This window comes from Nycticebus coucang, chromosome 13 (genome assembly GCF_027406575.1).
Source record: "Nycticebus coucang isolate mNycCou1 chromosome 13, mNycCou1.pri, whole genome shotgun sequence".
Classification (NCBI taxonomy): Eukaryota; Metazoa; Chordata; class Mammalia; order Primates; family Lorisidae; genus Nycticebus; species Nycticebus coucang.
In genome coordinates, this window is record NC_069792.1 from 62465290 (window position 1) to 62486923 (window position 21634).

The window sequence follows — 21634 nt, forward strand, 5'->3', positions numbered from 1 at the left end:
TCAGAATAATGCCCAAGACATGGCCAAGCCCAGTGAGTGTCAGATGCATGGAATGTTGGATGACTTCATAGTTATGAAATTATTTCATTTCTCATGATAATTCCTGACTTGCCAAGTTAGCGAATTTTAAGAACTCTGAGAGCAGATTTTAAGATAAATGTGAAATAATCCATACTTTTGGAGTCAGGGACTTCCCTTCAGGCATTAGTTCATATTTGACTTGCTTGACTTACACTTGGGGATAAAATAAGTTAGGACAAGGTCTTAAATACCACATTCTCTAACTGAGAAAGAAAACCAACTTGCACAACTTTGGCTGGCTCATATTTCTTGTTATACAGGCACTAAGAAGCAGCGGTTGCCATGAAATACTTTATTTAACCTTTACAAAAATGTTTTCTTAGTATGGCAAGGCAGTTTAGTTAAATGAAAATAAATAACTATAACAATTTTGGATTTCTTTTATATCCATCTGTTGACTTTTTTCTTCCAATTAAAAATTAGAGATAACAATTATAATTGTCTAAATTGCTATAATGACTAAAAATAAATTAAAGATCACATAAAATTACTTGGTCTTAGGACATATGTTGGCACGTCTTCTCGTTTACATTAGACTAAATTTTACTGAATGGTAAATGTTACATTTCAGAACAATTTAAAAGAAAGTTTTTATTCAAACTTCAGGTAACTTTCTCTATTGCTTGTATTTAGTCAAAATTGATTTTCAAACAAACAAAACCTGACAACTTGACTCACAAACTCAGAGTATTTATCCAAAATCTGAACTACTATCAGATGGCCTTTCTGGTTTCTTCCCTTATTGGCTTCCATTTCTCAGCTCACCTAAATTATTCTTTATTACTTCAACCAAAATACTCTTAACTCTTTCACTAAAGTCTTTGACTAAAGACTTGGGTCCAGTCAAGTCTCTGGTGACCATTGGCTATCATTCTGTCAAGAGAGTGTGTCTACACAACTCTAAAATTTCCTGGAAGGACTGGTATTATCTCATTTCTATAATCCCAGCACTGTGAGAGGCTGAAGTGGAAGGGTTGCTTGAGGCTAAGAGTTTAAGACCAGCCCCAGCAATACAGTGAGACTCCATCTCTATAAAAATTTGGAAAAATCAGTGGCTGACACATGCCTATAGTCCTAACCACTCAGGAGGCAGAGGCAGGAGAATCACTAGAGCTCAGGAGTTGGAGATAAGCTCTTGATCAACCACTATACTCCAGCCCTGGCAACACAGTAGAACCCCCATCTCAAAAAATAAAATAAATAAAATAATAATGATAAATAAAATCTCCTGGCTGTTGGCATAATGCAACTAAGCAATCAGACAAAGCTTTTATTTATTTTACTTATTGGTTCAAGAATAAGAATTATTTTACATTTTATAGACAGACAATCCTCTTCTGTATATATACCTACATGTGCATATCAAAGTTCTTTGAATTTTCACTTTTCACCCTGTGTGGTATTATTAAGAGTAAAAAGTCTCAGAGACTGCCTCACAGTTCTGGGCTTAAGGAAGCTATTGGTATCATAGCTCATGATTTTTCAGTCACTTGAACTATAGGGAAGCTGACAACCTTTAAGAAACTTAAAAACAATAGGTACATATAGTGTTGAAATGACCTCTTAGAGCAAGACTATATATCATTCATGCTTTTTTTACTGTGTGTATTTATATCTGATTTTGTGATTGAAAAGTTAAACATAACATTTAAAAATAAAATATTTTTAACTTATGAAACAATTTGCTCATTGAAACTTTTTGCAGAAATGTTTGTGAAGTCAATTACTTTTTCCTAATTTAGATTATTATATTTAGATAATTTTAGCAAAGAATACCCATTAAGCATCTCATTGTTTTGTAGATAATTTTTTTTTTTTTGAGACAGAGTCTCACTCTGGATAGAATACCCTGGTGTCCTATCTCACACCAACTCTGCAGATAACATTTAAATCAAAAATGCCACTACTATTTGCTCTATTCTTATTCTTTTTTAGTTAAATTTCTCTGTTACTGAACAGAGACTAATGTCTGAACATTAAAAAAAATAAATTCTTGAATTGAGAGTTCTGTTTATAGTTATTTGTGAAAAGTATTAAGATCCTATGGCCTGATTATAGATATGCTGGAAAATCGATTAAGCCATAATGTTTGCTATGAATGTGTGACATTTGATACTCTAACTTACTCATGGATATTCATATGACTGTATAAAGTGTATGATGAAAGATCCATGCACTATTTAAGGCTATGAAGAAGACTTATTCATACAATTATGAATATATTCATACACTATATGAATAACATTATTTCAAACAGCCAAGCAACAACTTTCTTATCAGTTACTTTGTTTTGTTGTCTTTTATGCATCAATCCTTGGTGTTCATTGATGATTGATATTCTAAAGGGAAATAGCAGTTACTCATGTAAGAGTTTACTTCCTCTTTGCCCTTCCTTTTCATACCTCACTCCCCGGCTGTCCCATGTTAACTTGGGCTGTCATTTACTTTTATTTATCAGAAGTAACAATATTGTCATCTTTTATTCTATTTCAACATGGGCTTTTTCATGTGTGTGTGTGTGTGTGTGTGTGTGTAAAATATGTCTTCTGGCCAAACTTTTAACTTCCCCAAGGAGAACACCTCTAGAGTTCTACAACATTGTTTTTCCTTACCCTCTTAAAAAAAAATTCAATATAATATCTGTTTCTCTCACTGTATTGTAAGGATTTTCAGCCTAAGTAAATTGGCTGAAATTGTCTCGTTTTCTATATGTACCATATGTAGTATGGTTAGCTGACTTATGGTAAACATTTAGTAGCTGTAGATCCTTAAAAATGTTTGCTAAATTTGAAAAAAAAAAAACTATTGCCCTAGAGAAAAAAACCTCACATAATCACGTTAAACTACTCTATGAATCTGCTTGCTATATTGAATATGTAATATAGCAATATAGCAAGCCAGACCTTGTGCTAGGAGCTACAGAGGCTACAAGGATGAACTGTAGGAGCACGCCACCCTTTTGGCAAAGTGCCAAGAGTACAAGTGTGAAGAAGCTTTGACTTTGATCAGGACATTGGTGGGAGACTTCCTGCAAGAAGCTGACTGAGTTTTTAAAATAGAAATGTATAATTTATTCTTACATGAAATATAGGCTTAGCATGTGTTCTAATAGAGATCTTAAATTTTAGTAACATTAATTTCCATCTGATTGCAAAATAAAACACAGTATAAAATTTGGAAATTACATGAAAGCACACAAAACACATGAAGAAAGGAAACTTAAAACGCATAATCCTCCAACCCCAAGACAACCACTGTTAGCATTCTGGCATATTTCTAGCCTTTTTCTTCCTTATGAGTAGGCATATATGCTTTTTGTTCATTTATTTTATAAAAATGAGATGTGCTGCACATACTTTTTATAATGTGTTTTTTCAGTTAATCTATTAACTGTGATAGTGGGTTTTTTTTTTTCATGCTATCATTGTTTTCAGTAGTTTGAAAGGACCTTACAGCATAACTAGGGTTAAGAATAGAGGCTCTAAGTAAGCATACCTCAGTTCAAATATTATTCCTTCTCCTCCCCGGCACCATGGCCCTGAAGTCACTCAGCCTTTCTGTACCTCTATTTTTTTTTTTTTATCTGTAAAAAGGTGCAAAAGTATCCACCTTACAAGATTGTTTTAAGGAATAAATAAGACAATATATAAAAGCCACTTAGCCCAGTGCATGGCACATGGTAAGTGTCTAATAAATGATAGCTGTTATTATCTCTACCATTCGGTATTTTATTTAATCAATTTTCTAGTTCTGCCTAGTTTTTATTATTAAAACAGTGCTAGAATAAACATATGTCTACATAAGTCTTTGTGTATGTCTATAATTATTATCTTAGGATAAATTCTTTCATAGAATTGATGAGTCAATAAGTATTAACAGTAAAATTTTTTTTTTTTTTTTTTGTGGTTTTTTGGCCGGGGCTGGGTTTGAACCCGCCACCTCCAGCATATGGAACAGGCGCCCTACTCCTTGAGCCACAGGCGCCACCCAACAGTAAAATTTTTGATAGAAGGATTACTCTCCAGGTATGATTTTTATTCCAGCCAACATTTTGTGAATATGTCAGTCCTCCCCCTTTTGTAAGAGGTTGTTTCATGCTAACTTCACAGTATTTATGGCCTTCAGTGAGTTCACAAAATCTTGAGGGAGAACTTACAGTACCCATATTTTGTGGAAGAGTAAACTGCCCAACATTTATATCATAACAATTAAGCCTCCATTATATCACTCCCTATAAGATTAATTTGGAAAGGCTTTCATAATTTAGCTTTCTTTCTCTTTTTCTTTTTTCTACCAAAATAAACTACATCAAAGAGTCCAAAAATAGTTTAACTTATTTCCACTTAATTATTCTCTTGGGTTGGGATTATATGCATAAATGCAAACAGATATGTAGAGTCCTAAGAGTTTAAGTATTGAGTCATGATGATACCAAGCATTAGCCATTATCTAGAAATTTTTCTACTTGGTTTTTATTATTTCAGACACTCTGAACATCCTGAAATTCAACTGTCTTGAAAATGCAGTAGTGAGCCCCATATTTCATTTCATTTTTGTGCTAATTTAGTAGTGGGAAATGTCTATCTGCTCCACTTAGAGTCATGTATTCCAAACATACAATTTAACTTTGATCTGTTTAATTTGCCTTCCAGTTATTATTCTGAATAGACAAGAATTTTTTCAAGTACTTTAACTCAATTTTTGCTCTTGTTATAACATTTTAGATCTGCTTCATGTTTTAATATTAATATCACAATGTCTGAGTTATGAATCTGAAGGATTATATTGATGTATATCTTAATCGAATGTTGTTGTCTCAGTGAAAAAACTCTTGTGTGATTTAAAACAGAAAACTTTTCAAAGTACTTAGATTTAATACTTATTTTATAATGCCATTTTATATAAAAATATCTCTACTAAAATTTTTTAATATTTGCTTTTGCTTATTTTGTATTTATTTTGATTACTTATTCAAATAATAATTATTGAATGCCTACTGTAGACTAGGTTCTTAGGATATAGTGATGAATTTAGAAGTCTAAAAATTAGCCAGGCATTGTGGCAGGCACCTGTAAGTCCCAGCTACTCAGGAGGCTGAGGCAAGAGAATAGCCTCAGTTCAAGAGCTGAAGGTCCCTGTGAGCTGTGACGCCACGGCACTCTACCGAGGGTGACAGTGAGACTCTATCTCTAAAAAAAAAAAAAAAAATTGAAAATTAAATGGTGCCTAAGTTTTAGTATGTATGGATATATATTATGAACATATATAGATATATTACTATTACGATAACAGATATATTCAGTAATGTATTTCATTTGGATTACATGTTAATTTTTTAAAACTCCTGAAACTTCTCCAATGAATACAATGGATAGGGAAATTTTTTTTTTTTTCCTTTTTTTTTTTTTTTTTTGTGGTTTTTTGGCCGGGGCTGGGTTTGAACCCCCCACCTCCGGCATATGGGACCGGCGCCCTACTCCTTTGAGCCACAGGCGCCGCCCGGATAGGGAAATTTTTAAAGTTGTTTATGTCTTCAATTTCTTTTTAGAACAGTATATATTACCATAGGGTAAATTTTTATAAAATGAAAAAAAATGCACAAATTAGTTGGAAGACAATTTTTAATTTGTGATCATTGACGTAGAGAAAATTTTAACAACATCTTTAAATGAATGGTGAAATATGTGAGTTCACAAAAAAAAATATTTGGTACTGTTATCATTTGTTTTAAGATGTAATTTAAAATTTTTACTTAATCTTCCCCTTTTTCTTTCTCTTCCTTGGTGTACTCTGTTTTCTTAGATTTCCTCTTATTTTTCTTTCCTCCCAAATATGTCAATTCAGGAATTCTCCCTTTGGACATGACTGTGGGTGGTCCTCAGAGCTGATCTCAAACTCCCTGATCACTAATTCTGTTTTAAGTTTTATTTTGTATAGAAAAAAACAAATGAGTTGAAAACTGTATATGCTCCCATCTGAGGTCTTCAGTGGAAAAACTGAATTTAGTCTTGCTGCCAGTGCAGTACTGGGTTGTCTGTGGGAAAAAAAGAAAATGTAGCCCCTTGGGACGTTTTAGTGAGTGTGGCCACTGTACAACCTGCCTTATTGCTTAGTTTCAGTTGTCACTGACCATCCAGTGGTTCCTGTGTGACTTCTTTCCCCCAATGGAAAATATTAGATACTAGCTAAGTAGGCTAAAAGAATGAAAATCTTGGGTAAATGGAAAGATGGTAGAGGAAGTGAATCAGTAAGGAAAACTGTTAATAGAAAAGAGGTGAAAGACAATTTCCAAATTGATAACATTGATAACATTTCCAAATTGAGAACATAAATATATCTTGGGCTCCAGGCAAAAGGGACAGCCATTTTTTACAAAGCCCATTGCTTTCCCCTGCCCCATATTTCTGGCCCATATCGCCTTTCATCCCAACTATTTTAGTTTTCCTTTCTCTTCACACGACTCCCACTCTTTTGTTTTTTGTTTATTTGTTGAGATTAATATGTTGATACAAATGATTAGGTTACAAGTTTGCATTTGTTAGGTAAAGTCCCTGTTCTGGTTGTGGCTCTCACCCAGGAGGTGTGCCATTTGCCCTCCCATTGTGCCCCTCCTCCCTACACATTGTGTAGGAGGGAGCACCCTTCTCCTACAGCCTCCCCTTCCTCCAGTTGGAATTCAATCAAGCTTTACTCCTTATACTCCCAGTCTTTTGTTAACACATTGCTCACCCACACAGAAGGCACCATTGACCACCCCCTAATTCCTGAATGAAGTGTAGATTCCTTAGCTTAGTAAATCAGTGCCAACCATTATCTAGATGTACTTATCTGGCCTTATCCCAACTTCTGTCTTCATGTTCCCTTTCCTCTGGGCAGATGAAACTGTTCACTTTGCCCCAGACATGCCTTCCTCTATTCACAGCTCAAATTGTCTCTTTGGAGTAGGAACAAACTGTCATCTTCACTGACTGAAATCTAAGGCACAGCTGTTGCGCAGCACCCTGAAACCGGCCCTCCCTTATCTGGACCATTATAGCACTTTGAACCTGTCCTTCTCCCTGTTAGTTGTTGGCTCTCACCTGCTTTTTCTGATAAGATTATAGCCTCTTTGAGAGACTGAGAACACATCTCTTTCTCCTTATTTCCCCAGCGATACCTAGCATATTGCCTTCTTGAGTAATTGAACAATGAAAATGTATTGGAAGAATGATAGAAAGAAATATCATTAGAATCAGGTAATCTAACACAAATCCACATTTTTGGGCCTGATTTTATACTTCCTTCTGTATAGAAAGAAAAATAGATATGCAAGTATTTGCTACTAAATGGAGACTTTTAGTAACACTGAAATTTAGTTGGTGGGTCTAACAAAAACAAAACTTCCAACTCTGGCTTGGTGTCTGTGGGTATCAGAGCTCTGCCATCCAGTACCCAAATCTAGTGCCACAGGTCCCCAGGTGATGGTGATTACACCATGGGAAGGAGGCTGCAGTTCTGCAGGGCCTCCTGAATTCCTTCTTGTAGATTTCTTCTTTTAAGAATGTAATTCCTTGCCTAACAAAGTATGTATATCTAATTGCCAATGATATTTAGCTGTTTTTTAAGAGTAGACCACCACAGATATTCAATTGCTGATGCATGTGGGGAGAAGTGTTATAAAAATTTTTCTCCCTTCTTTTCTGTGTGAACTAAATCCAAATGCATCTGAATTTTCATAATTCAAAGAAAATAGCTATGCCAACTCTCTGAGAACAAATAGCTGCCAAGCAAAACCTGACAGCATATTCCTTGGTGACATTCAGTCATTAAAAGCTGTGTACACAGAGTGAGGCGCTATCTGAAACTGAGCTCGTATGCAAATGTGAACACTTTGCACTTAAAATTATATTGTATGTATTAAAACTTTCTCTAAAGTCAATAGAATTTTCAGGAAAATATAGCTGAGCTTGACCTTAAGTACCTTGCCTCATTATTTTTTGTCACTTCCAGCTACTAGTCTCTCCAAAGAAAACAACTTTCCTGTTTCTTTTAGTTTTGTGTATGCCCTGAGCTTTATTCCCAGTTGCTGCTATAAAAAACTAAAATGGTTCCAAACACTGTTCTTGTTTTTCTTTTTTTATCCTGTAACTAATATTTAAACATCAAAGATACTCTGGTACTTTTATGTTGTACAGTGTATATAAGAACACATTTTCCCTAAAGGTACTTGCTATCCAGGATTTTTTCCTTAGCTATTAGCCTTCTTTTTATGAACTCATCCAAGTCAGGACATGGTGGCTCACATCTATAACCCTGGCACTCTGGGAAGCTGAGGTGGGAAGATCCCTTGAGTTCAGGAGTTTGAGACCAACCTAAGCCAGAGCAAGACCCCATGTCTCTACTAAAAAATAGAAAAAAATTAGCCAGGCATTGTGGCAGGGACCTGTAGTCCCAGCTATGAGGCAGAAACAGGATTGCTTAAATCCAGGAATTTGAGGTTGCTGTGAGCTAGGCTGAGGCCACAGCACTCTAGCCTGGGCAACAACTGAGTGAGACTCTATCTCAAAATTAAAAAAAAAAAAAAAAGAACTCATCTAGCCTTTTTTTTTTTTTTTTTTTCTTCTATTTTTTTTTTTTTATTGTTGGGGATTCATTGAGGGTACAATAAGCCAGTTACACTGATTGCAATTGTTAGGTAAAGTCCCTCTTGCAATCATGTCTTGCCCCCATAAAATGTGACACACACTAAGGCCCCACCCTCCTCCCTCCATCCCTCTTTCTGCTTCCCTCCCCATAACCTTAATTGTCATTAATTGTCCTCATATCAAGATTGAGTACATAGGATTCATGCTTCTCCATTTTTGTGATGCTTTACTAAGAATAATGTCTTCCACTTCCATCCAGGTTAATACGAAGGATGTAAAGTCTCCATTTTTTTTAATGGCTGAATAGTATTCCATGGTATACATATACCACAGCTTGTTAATCCATTCCTGGGTTGGTGGGCATTTAGGCTGTTTCCACATTTTGGCAATGGTAAATTGAGCTGCAATAAACAGTCTAGTACAAGTGTCCTTATGATAAAAGGATTTTTTTCCTTCTGGGTAGATGCCCAGTAATGGGATTGCAGGATCGAATGGGAGGTCTAGGTTGAGTGCTTTGAGGTTTCTCCAGACTTCCTTCCAGAAAGGTTGTACTAGTTTGCAGTCCCACCAGCAGTGTAAAAGTGTTCCCTTCTCTCCACATCCACGCCAGCATCTGCAGTTTTGAGATTTTGTGATGTGGGCCATTCTCACTGGGGTTAGATGATATCTCAGGGTTGTTTTGATTTGCATTTCTCTAATATATAGAGATGATGAACATTTTTTCATGTGTTTGTTAGCCATTCGTCTGTCGTCTTTAGAGAAAGTTCTATTCATGTCTCTTGCCCATTGATATAAGGGATTGTTGGCTTTTTTCATGTGGATTAATTTGAGTTCTCTATAGATCCTGGTTATCAAGCTTTTGTCTGATTGAAAATATGCAAATATCCTTTCCCATTGTGTAGGTTGTCTCTTTGCTTTGGTTATTGTCTCCTTAGCTGTACAGAAGCTTTTCAGTTTAATGAAGTCCCATTTGTTTATTTTTGTTGTTGTTGCCATTGTCATGGCAGTCTTCTTCATGAAGTCTTCCCCCAGGCCGATATCTTCCAGTGTTTTTCCTATGCTTTCTTGGAGGATTTTTATTGTTTCATGCCTTAAATTTAAGTCCTTTATCCATCTTGAATCAATTTTTGTGAGTGGAGAAAGGTGTGGGTCCAGTTTCAGTCTTTTACATGTAGACATCCAGTTCTCCCAACACCATTTATTGAATAGGGAGTCTTTCCCCCAAGGTAAGTTCTTGTTTGGTTTATCGAAGATTAGGTGGTTGTAAGATGTTAGTTTCATTTCTTGGTGTTCAATTCGATTCCAAGTGTCTATGTCTCTGTTTTTGTGCCAGTACCATGCTGTCTTGACCACTATGGCTTTGTAGTACAGACTAAAATCTGGTATGCTGATGCCCCCAGCTTTATTTTTGTTACTAAGAACTGCCTTAGCTATACAGGGTTTTTTCCGGTTCCATACAAAACGCAGAATCATTTTTTCCAAATCTTGAAAGTACGATGTAGGTACTTTGATAGGAATGGCATTGAATAGGTAGATTGCTTTGGGAAGTATAGACATTTTAACAATGTTGATTCTTCCCATCCATGAGCATGGTATGTTCTTCCATTTGTTAATATCCTCTGCTATTTCCTTTCTGAGGAGTTCATAGTTTTCTTTATAGAGGTCCTTCACCTCCTTCGTTAGGTATATTCCTAGGTATTTCATTTTCTTTGAAACTATGGTGAAGGGAGTTGTGTCCTTAATTAGCTTCTCATCTTGACTGTTATTGGTGTATACAAAGGCTACTGACTTGTGGACATTGGTTTTATATCCTGAAACATTACTGTATTTTCTGATGACTTCTAGAAGTCTTGTGGTTGAGTCTTTGGGGTTCTCTAAGTATAAGATCATGTCGTCAGCAAAGAGGGAGAGTTTGACCTCCTCTGCTCCCATTTGGATTCCCTTTATTTCCTTGTCTTGCCTAATTGTATTGGCTAGAACTTCCAGCACTATGTTGAATAGTAAAGGTGACAGAGGACAACCTTGTCTGGTTCCAGTTCTGAGAGGAAAAGCTTTCAGTTTTACTCCATTCAGTAAAATATTGGCTGTGGGTTTGTCATAGATAGCTTCAATCAGTTTTAGAAATGTGCCACCTATGCCTATACTCTTCAGTGTTCTAATTAGAAAAGGATGCTGGATTTTATCAAATGCTTTTTCTGCATCTATTGAGAGGATCATGTGATCTTTATTTTTGCCTCTGTTAATATGGTGGATAACGTTTATGGACTTGCGTATGTTAAACCAGCCTTGCATCCCTGGGATGAAGCCTACTTGATCATGATGAATGACTTTTTTAATGATAAGCTGTAATCTATTGGCTAGGATCATCTAGCCTTTTGATGAGTTCCAGGATCACCGGCAGTTGTGTGGAGGAAAAACTGGAATGGGGCCATATTAAGAGCGGGGAGGTAATTTAGGAGATTTTTAAAAAATACTTTATTCAGATACTTAAAAAACAAACCAAAAAAGCCCTTTCTTAATCATACATTGAAACTTATGATGACCTTGGGAAATTTTTATTATTTTATTTATGTTGAGACAGAGTCTCTGTCACCCTGGTTAGAGAGCCATGGTGTCATCATAGCTCACAGCAACCTCAAACTCTTGGGCTCAAGCAATCCTGTTGCCTCAGCCTCCTAAGTAGCTGGGACTACAGGCGCCCACCATGACGCTCTGCTACTTTTTCAGTGTTTTGTAGAGACCAGGTCTTACTGTTGCTCAAGGCTGGTCTCAAACTCCTTAGCTCAAGGGATCCACCAATCTTAGTCTCTCAGAGTATTAGGATTATAGGTATGAGTCACTGCACCCAGCCAACCTTGGGAAATTTTTAAACTTAAGCATGTTATCAGAGTTCCTACTAAGACTAGAGGTGAAAAATAATCTGCTTCCATCAAGACTTTTATTATTATGTCAATTCCCATGTAAATCCTTAGTGTATTCATTGTTAAGAGTATATTATAATGTTTCAAAGCTTTATTCAATCCATTCATTGGGATTATTTTATGAAATTCCCCTTTTGTTCTGTTAAAAAAGTTACATATCATATAAAAGAAAAAGTTAAATTATGTTTGTGTATTATCTATTTTTCTTAAAATGTCAGTTTTCTTTCCTTATACTTACAAATCATAGAATCTTATATATTTTCATTTAAACCTGTATCTTAAAGAAGTACTGATTAATTATGGTTTTCTTAGAATGCCCATGTAAACTGATTTTCTTAGCTATAGTTAGGAGGTAGGAGTGGGAATAGGAAATGTTTGAATGACCACAAAACAAATCCAGATATGACCACAAGTGGCAATAAAGAATGAATATAAATATGCATTAGGAAACTCAACTGATAAATGCTACAATAAATACACAATGAAAAAAGAAAATACAAAGACATTTTATCCTACATTTAAAATGTTGAAAATATTTCTAATTTGATATGTAAGAGGGCATATTAAATGAAGTACATCTTCAGATTGTTGTTTTGTTCTTTATCAAAAGAAAATTAAGGAATGGCAATTTAGGTTCAAAAATAATGCCACAAACCAAATTTAGCTTTAATTGCTGCCTTGCCATAAGAAGAAATAAACTGTCAGCCAAATGCAGGGTTCTTTGATCTCACATTTCAACTTCTTGTCCTCAGATGAATGAAATGGTCTTTTCTCAAATGTTGAGCAGGCCTTTTACCATTTGATAGAACAATTATTTTTAAGAAGGTTTAAAATGTGATCTGGAAAACCACATTGACTCTATGTGGCATATTTGCTATTCTTAGCCCAGTGGAATAAGCTGGAAGTGGATGAATAATGCAGGTTAGAGAGAAAACAGATGCTAAATATTACAAATAGAAAGGTTTTCCAGCAATGAGACTTTCATTTTAGGACTAGATTTTTGTTGGCACGTTTGGCATTATGACGATTATTGTTTTTTTCTCCAGCTGTTACACATCTGTATTGAAGGTTGGGGCAATTGGCGTTGGTCAGAGCCTTTCAGTGTGGACCATGCTGGGACTTTTATTAGAACAATTCAATACAAGGGTCGAACAGCTTCACTCATCATCAAGGTTCAGCAACTCAATGGGGTACAAAAACAGGTAAGTTCCTTTGTGTTCATGACCCAGACAACTCTTAATTATGTCATGTAATTGAGATGAAACTTAAAGAAATGAAAATAATTAATAATCAAAAGCCGTATAATTTTTACAGTGGTCATGCCTAGCTATGCCTGAGACTCCCATGCATAGAGCACTTTACTAAGTGCTAGCTGATGATCCTGGTGATGATGATGGCTCCAAATTTACAAGAGCTGCTAACGAGCAGTAAAATTTACTGATTCTAGTTTCACCTCTTCTCCCTGTCACCACCTACCTTCTGGTAGAGGTGCTAATGAGCTGTGAAATAGCCAAAAGGCCTTTATTGAGAGAAAAGAAGCAAAGGGTGGTGGGGACTCTGGATAATCCACCAGTGGATAACCAGGAGTTGGTTCTCTTGCAAATGAGAATGATCCATGAGGAAGGGTTGGGAGGCTGTCCGTGACAGAGTGGGCCTGGGTCTCCAGCAGGCTTTTCTTTTCCTAGGAGTTAATATTAACTGCAGTAAAAATTCACTGCAGCCTAACTCTTGGCATATAAAACCTCAGCTCTCAGCACATATTTTAACGTATTTTATAAAACTTCCTTTTGGCTGTTTTTGAAGTTCTAAGACTGCAAAGGGAAAAAAGTATCTGACACTTTTTTTGTGTTCTTAAGATGTGAAAATGTGGTTTCTAAAAGATGTTTTTCAAGCGTGGAGCATGTGACAAAAGTAGAAAGAGAAAAAGGAAGTATTAAAATCTGAAAACTGGCTTCACTGCACACATAATAACTGGATTTGTCATAAGAGTTTTAACATATACATCTGCATCTGGATTGTTACAGTCTATCCAGAGCTTATGTGAACTGAGGGCAGAACTCAGAAACAGTACTCAGTTCCTGGAAAAGGAGAGCTCCCCCCAGCAAGCAGCAGAGGCTGTTCTACTGCTGTATGCCAAGGGGTGAGCAGGAAGCAACTGTGAGATGGACAGCAGGACCCGTTCCACATGCATTGTTGGTCAGCACCTAATCAGGGAGCCGAACTTGATGTTCTTATTATTGTGGGCCACCAAAATGAAAACTCTAGCAGAGGAGTCTCGGAAAAGAAGCGTGGAAGGGTCTTTCCCAGGAAACTGATCATTCCTCAGAACTGATCTACTGATCTACTGCAGTGGGACATGATAAGATGGAAGACACAAAGTGCAGGACACAATCTTTGCTCTTAAATTGGAAATGTATACAAACCCTACAATGTATATAACTTACAGTAAGTGTGAAGGGAATTTAGAGGTTTCACTAAGAAAGTGTGACTTGAGCTCAGCTTTGGAAAATACTATAAAGAGTTTGGATTAGGAGAGTTCACTCCATGTAGATGGTACAGCATGAACAAAGAGGCGTACATGGGAGAAATTAGTGTTATTGAAGGACTCGTGAGGGGACCAGCCCACTAGTGTGAACCAAGACTCTGCAAGCCAGAAAGGGTCACTGACTTTTACCTACACTCAAAATGCTCTCACGTAATTTGCTGTCATTGAATATCTCCCCAATAAATATATGCTGTGTTTCCAATTCTGTTACTCAGGTCTTTCAAGAATTCCGTGTCTACCTTCCCAATCACTAGCATGTTTGAGAAATGATCGTTCAGCCTCTGTGTGAATAGTTTTAGATGACAAGAGGCTTCTTCCATCACACGGCAGTTTTCTGTTGTTGACTACTGCCAGCTAAGTTTTTTCCTAATTTTGAATCAAAATATTTCACCATTCTACCAGCTTTTTTCATTCCATAGAACTGTGGGACCTATATACCCAGCACACAGCAACTTATAAGGACTCCACAAGTCACCTTTCCTCTATTATATAGACCTTCAGAAACATGAGTAGAACTAGCATGTTCCCCTTAAGTTTTCTTCCCTCTAGGCTGGTGGTTTTCAGTGTGCATCAGGATGCCCTGGAGGGCTTGTTAAAGATTTAAACTTAAGACATAAAACTATAAAAATACTAGAAGAGGCAGCGCATGTGGCTCAAGGAGTAGGGCGCCGGTCCCATATGCCAGAGGTGGCAGTTTCAAACCTAGCCCCGGCCAAAAAAAGAAAAAAAAAAAAAATACTAGAAGAGAGTGCAGGGAAAACCCTTGAAGAAATCGGTCTGGGCAAGTATTTCATGAGGAGGACCCCACTGGGCAATTGAAGCAGCTTCAAAAATACACTACTGGGACCTGATCAAACTAAAAAGCTTCTGCACAGCCAAGAACACAGTAAATAAAGCAAGCAGATAGCCCTCAGAATGGGAGAAGATATTTGCAGGTTATGTCTCTGACAAAGGTTTAACAACCAGAATCCACAGAGAACTCAAACGTATAAGCAAGAAAAGAGCAAGTGATCCTATTGCAGACTGGGCAAGGGACTTGAAGAGAAACTTCTCTGAAGAAGACAGATGCATGGCCTACAGACATATGAAAAAATGCTCATCATCTTTAATCATCAGAGAAATGCAAATCAAAACTACCTTGAGATACCATCTAACTCCAGTAAGATTACCCCAAATCACAAAATCCCAAGACCAGAGATGTTGGTGTGGATATGGAGAAAAGGGCACACTTCTACACTGCTGGTGGGAATTCAAATTAATACATTCCTTTTGGAAAGATGTTTGGAGAACACTTAGAGATCTAAAAATAGATCTGCCATTCAATCCTTTAATTCCTCTACTAGGTATATACCCAGAAAACCAAAAATCACATTATAACAAAGATATTTGTACCAGAATGTTTATTGCAGCCCAATTCATAATTGCTAAATCGTGGAAAAAGCCCAAGTGCCCATTGATCCACAAATGGATTAATAAATTGTAGTATATGTACACCATGGAATATTAGGCAGCCTTAAAGAAAGATGGAGATTTTACCTCTTTCATGTTTACATGGATGGAGCTGGAACATATTCTTCTTAGTAAAGTATCTCAAGAATGGAAGAAAAAGTATCCAATGTACTCAGCCCTACTATGAAACTGATTTATGGCTTTCATATGAAAGCTATAACCCAGTTATAACCTAAGAATATGGGGTGGGGGGAGGCGGGCGGAGGGAGGGTGATTGGTGGGATTACACCTGTGGTGCTTCTTACAAGGGTACATGTGAAACTTAGTAAATGTAGAATATAAATGTCTTAACGCAATAACTAAGAAAATGCCAGGAAGGCTATGGTAACCAGTGTGATGAAAATGTATCAAACTGTTCATAAAACCAGTGTATGGTGCCCCATGATCGCATTAATGTACACAGCTATGATTTAATAATAAAATAAAATACAGATTGATCGGGCCCAGCCCCAGAGTTTCAGATTGGGTGTGGCAAATAATTTGCACTTCTAACAAGTTCCCAGATGATGCTGATGCTGCTGGTTCAGGGACCACACTTTGGACCACCATAGTTTCGCTCTAAACTTTCCCAGTTCATTCAACTCTGGTGTGTGGTTGCTAGAACATTTTACAATTAGTGAAGTGGCAGGTGCATCTATGAAGAAATGGTTGTACTAGTACATCCTGGTGGTTAAGATAATAGGCAGCCTTCACTAGCTATGTGATCTTCAGGAAGTTATTTAACCTCTTTGTGATCAATTTCCCTATCTATTAAAGGAAGATGGTAATAGTGCCTTCCTCTGTATAGTTAGTGTGTGAATTAAATGAGTTTGTGTATGTAAAGTGCTTGCGGCACGCCTGCCTTCTGCTATAACCCAATATACTTTAGTCACAATGATTGTAATAAAATGTTCTCAGACATAAATAACACTAGTCATATTTTCTTGTGTTACTACAGTAGTGCCCTATTCTTGCATAGATATTAAGTGTTTTCAAAGAATAATGTTAAATTTCTGGGATAAATTAATATATACAGTGTTCCTACACAGAGATTACACATTGCAATAGTATTTATATCAAACATCAAAAAGTTGTTCATTTGAAAAATACATTTCTAAAAGAGTCTCACAAAGTTTTGCTTTCTCTCCTCTTTCCTCAGCCCTTACTCACAGGTGTGCACACGCAGACACACACACATATACACACACATTTTAAATGTCTTTTTTCAGTTGGATTTAATTTTTACTGTCAGAGCAGCTTAACAGACATTCAGATTAGTTCTAGTTAAAGTACATCAGAGACATAGGATTTCCTCAGTTGGCGTGGTGAGGAAGGAAGAAAGGACCAAGCTTCAGAAGAACTTTGTGGATTGTTGCCTCCCTCACATCTTGGCTGCTTTCCTCCTCCCCGACCTGGGCCTGGAAGTTTGCAATAAACTGCAGCTGCCTAATTACCAAGGCCCATTTGGGGAGGTGAGTGTATGCAGATCCCTGATGTACCCTAACCATATTAATATGCCCCTGGATAATGGACAATTGGCTAACATTCTTTTTAACACTGATGTTGGATTATCTGTACTCTGCCTTTTCTGTGTCCCTCTCATTTCCCCAACTGAATGAAAATCAGCCACATATAAAATTTCTCAGGTGCTTTGTACATTGTATAGCTACTAATGTACACATATTTGCTTCCATGTTTCCTATCCCTTCATTGAAGAAACCATTATGATTCTAAAAACTAAGATGTTTGTACAAATAAATAAATAAATAAAATGTTTGTACATATGTATGTATATTTCTATCTTTATACATATACTTTTAATCATAGTTAAGATATCATTTTCCAGTACATCTGGTGCTCTGGAGTTATTCTTTAATATCACTGTTCTTGGCACTGATCTAATAAGAGTTCTGAAACCTGCTAAGTAAAATCATATGTGGAAATCTTCAATACACATCTTGTGGCTTTGGGGAAGGAGGGGAATCAGTGTGAAACCTGGAAATGTGTATTAAAGAGAAACCCTACATTTAAAAAAATTAAGTAGCTGTCTTCAACTGATAAATTAATCTTGAAATTCTAACCATAATTTTCAAAATAAAGGCCTTGTAAGTTTTGCCACTTTGAAGAAAAGCAGACATCGCTCTCTTGAACCCTGCACTGGAGCAGCCGTGAAAGACACCACTCCAATGATGGCCATTTTGGATTTTCCTTCATCTAAATAGCCTTCCCTTTCTGGCCACTTTTAAGGATTTTCTTTTTATCAAATTTGAAAGCCTACTTAACAGGCTTTTTAGTTGAAAATGAAACTATAAAAACCCACCAAGAGGATCTTTGTCTTTAAACAAAGTGAGTCCCAGATGGTTGTTGAGATTCTGTGGTTTCTGTGAGAGACAGCAAACTTCTCTTCTAAATCTCCTGGGGTCCAAAGGTTCTGAAGCTAAAGCCATGTGCATGTATCGCCAGTCCTGAGAGCATCAAGAATAAGAACAGAGTTAAATACTGCTTCAAAGATTTCAAATATTTGTTTAAGGTTAGGTGATGCTATGACATCATGAGACTTACAGTGAGTGTCCAGTAACCCCTGACATATGCTAAAGAAAACTTTACTTGCTAATTTAGGACCATAGTTCAGTTGACTTTTATGGTTTGTTATTGTAAAAGCATAGTTTTAAAAGATTATAATAGCTGAAATATCTAGGGGAAATATAATAGTTAAGCATAGCTTGCTTTTACAGATGTGTTCCTTCTAAAGAAAATTTAGATGAATAGATGGATAATAAGTGTTTAAGAAAATGCTAAGCCTCACTATTCAAATAACACAAGTTAAAATAACCATGACATCTAATTTTTGGTCTAGCTAGTGGACTTGTTTTGGTTAAATAATAGTCCATTCATAGTCCCATCCATATGTATTTATTCATAATTATTTATGTAAATTAAAGTTCATTTAAAATGATAGTTGCAGAGTACTCTTAATGATGTAGAAAAGTGTATCAATTAGGAGGCTTTAATATTTTCAATATTAAAATATGCTTTTTAATATTCCTAGCAAGTTAATGAGGCAGATATTCCTATTTGCCTCACGTAACAAGAAGGAAGAAGGCTGATTCAGAGTTGGTTAACTAAACTGCCCAGTGCTATCTCTACTTCTCCACCATCCTCTGGGATTTGCCTTTGCATCTAAAGATGGCAATAAAATGCTACATATATTCCCTAATAACATCTGCCATGGCAGAAAAAGAGGCCTTTCTCTTCTCAGATTGTCTCTCCCTTATTGTCAAGGAGTAAAATCTTTCCCAGAGACTTTTACCAGTCTTCCCTTTTCATATTATTGCCAGAAATAGTCCCATGTTTGCCTAACCTAATCATTGGCAAAAGGAAAATGGAATCACCAGAATTAATGTATAAATTCCAGTCCAAAATCTAGTAAGCTCAAGACCCAAGTAGAGGCCGGATGTGGTGGCTCATGCCTATAATCCCAGCATTCTGGGAGGCTGAGATGGGTAGATTTTTTTGAGCTCATGAGTTCACGACCAGGCTGAGCAAGAGTAAGACCCCCACCCCATCTCTAAAAAATAGGTAGGCATTGTGGTAGCACCTGCAGTCCCAACTACTTGGGAGGCTGAGGCAAGAGGATTGCTTAAACCCAAGAGTATGAAGTTGCTATGAGCTATGATGCTACAGCACTCTACTGGGAGCAAGAAAGTAAGACTGTCTTAAAAAAAAAAACAAAACAACTAGAGCCAGTGTTTGAATTCAAGTCCAAAGGCCAGAAAAGACCAACGTCCCTGCCCAAGCATTCAGGCAGAGTGGGTCCCCTCTTACTCAACCTTTTGTTCTTTTAGGTCTTCATTTGACTGAATGATGCCCATTCACTTTGGGGAAGGCAATCTGATTTTTCTACCAATGCAAATGTTAATCTTAACAAGAAACATTGTCATAGACACACTCAGAATGTTTAACCTAGTCAGGCTGAAACTTTAAAATTAATATTATATCCTTAGACCTGGAAGTATAATATATATGTATGTGTGTGTGTTATTATTTTATAATCTAGAAAAATAATAGAAATATAAAATCTAGTATATGAAAGTCCTATTTTTCCTAATCATGGTAAATATTCATAATTGATATTACACAGAAGGATTTGCCTTCTAAAAGTATTCAACCAATTTAAGAAAACTTTTTTTTTTTTTTTATGGTGGAGATAGGGTATTGCTCTGTCACCCAGGCTGGAGTACAGTGACCTGATAATAGTTCACTGCAACCTTGAACTACTGGGCTTAAGCAATCTTCCTGTCTCACCCTCTCCCGAGTAGCTGAAACTGCACATGCATGCCACCATGCCTAATTTTTCTATTTGGGGGAACAAAAAATAGAGCTGGGGTCTCTCTCTTGCTCAGGCTGGTCTCAAACCCCTGGCCTCAGCACTCCTCCCAGCTCAGTCTCCCAAAGTGGTAGGATTACAGGCTCATGCCTGGCCTAGAAAACATTGCTTAATACTTACTCTTGTTAGCTGAGTTAAAACTTAAATGATCGATGGATTTAGTAGATAATTATGTGTGTTTATAAACATGTAACTTTTACAGTATAGAAAAACCTGAATAAAATAAAATATAATTAAGGATCTGAGTTAAAGAGTGACTATATCAATGGTTTGTACAGATATTACTTCATAAGAGTGCAAGAACCCCTTGGAAATCAGCTTCAAGGAACAGATTGATTACAGTTGCCATCTCAGTTACCAGAGCTAAATGCTTATTTTCAATTCTCAACCTTTTCAGCATCCACTTTATTTGAAAGAATTAACCCTCACCTCCTGGGCAGTCACTTCTATCATGGTTTTAGCAAATCTACTCTCTCTGACCCCTCTCTGGCCTCTTATCCTCAGTCTGCCCCTAAAGTATTGGTTGATTTCTGGGTTTGAGGTTCCACACTCTCTTCTAGATAAACCATCATCTCTCTGTGCATACTTCCAAGGCTTTTCTTTTACAATAGTCTTTATCTCCAGCTCCACCCTCTCTGTCAAGCACCTGACCAAGATTTCTAGGTAGGCACTGAATTCTTCCTATATATTTATCCTTTGAATACTAAAAACTCGACATGACTAAAGCAAAATTTATTCTTTACTTCAATTCTTTTTTTCCTTCTTGTATTATCTAAGCTAACGACTTCATTTTCCTTCCAGTAACATCATCAACATAGTTTATTCTGAATGATCATGTATTCCCAATCAATAAAGTCTGAATTGATGAGCCCTCATTTATTTATTGTCTTTTAGATTATTATCTGTGGAAGACAGATCATCTGTAGTTACTTGTCTCAAAGCATAGAACTAAAAGTCGTCCAGCATTACAGTGGTCAAGATGGACAAGCTGTGGTTCGCGAACATTTCGACTGCCTCACAGCCAAACAGAAATTGCCTTCATACATACTAGAAAACAACGAACTGACGGAGTTATGTGTGAAAGACAAAGGAGGTGAAGACTGGTCCAGAGATGTGTGCCTGGAATCCAAAGCCCCTGAGTACAGCATTGTCATTCAGGTATGAGAAGCAGCACAGTCCAGAAGAAAGCAGCTTTGAACCTGAAACTTTCTCAATTGCTCTATTGGTGCAGCACTTAATGTATTAAAAAGTGATACATACAAAATGAGGGAGATAGGAAATAATATAGAAAGGCCTTGAATAGTACTACTCAAACTGTTCCTCCCCCTCCCACAACAACACATTTGTATCAGTTCCAGTACTTTTTGCAGCCAAGACTCTGTCCTTTCCAGATGGAAGTGAGTAATACCTTGAAAAATACTGATGCATGAGAGGTGGGGTGGGGGGCTGTGGGGTAGTGTCCTCCTCACTTGAGGATCTTTCTGATGGTCTGTTACCATTTTATTTCTTCCTCAGTCTTAACCATCATCACTTTTATTCCCTTCGGGACAAATTTTCTGTTTCATTCTGCCACTCAGTCTTGTATCAC

General features: G+C 36.7%; 1 protein-coding gene across 7 annotated transcripts in view; it reads left to right on the forward strand.

The window, feature by feature from the left end:
- Positions 1-21634, forward strand: part of VPS13B (vacuolar protein sorting 13 homolog B) — a 980186-nt gene that overhangs the window by 891401 nt on the left and 67151 nt on the right. For all 7 annotated transcript variants that reach the window (XM_053558614.1, XM_053558617.1, XM_053558615.1 and 4 more), the window contains 2 exons: positions 12673-12828; positions 20941-21204. In XM_053558614.1, the coding sequence (XP_053414589.1) occupies positions 12673-12828; positions 20941-21204 (420 nt within the window). The remainder of the gene's footprint in view (positions 1-12672; positions 12829-20940; positions 21205-21634) is intronic.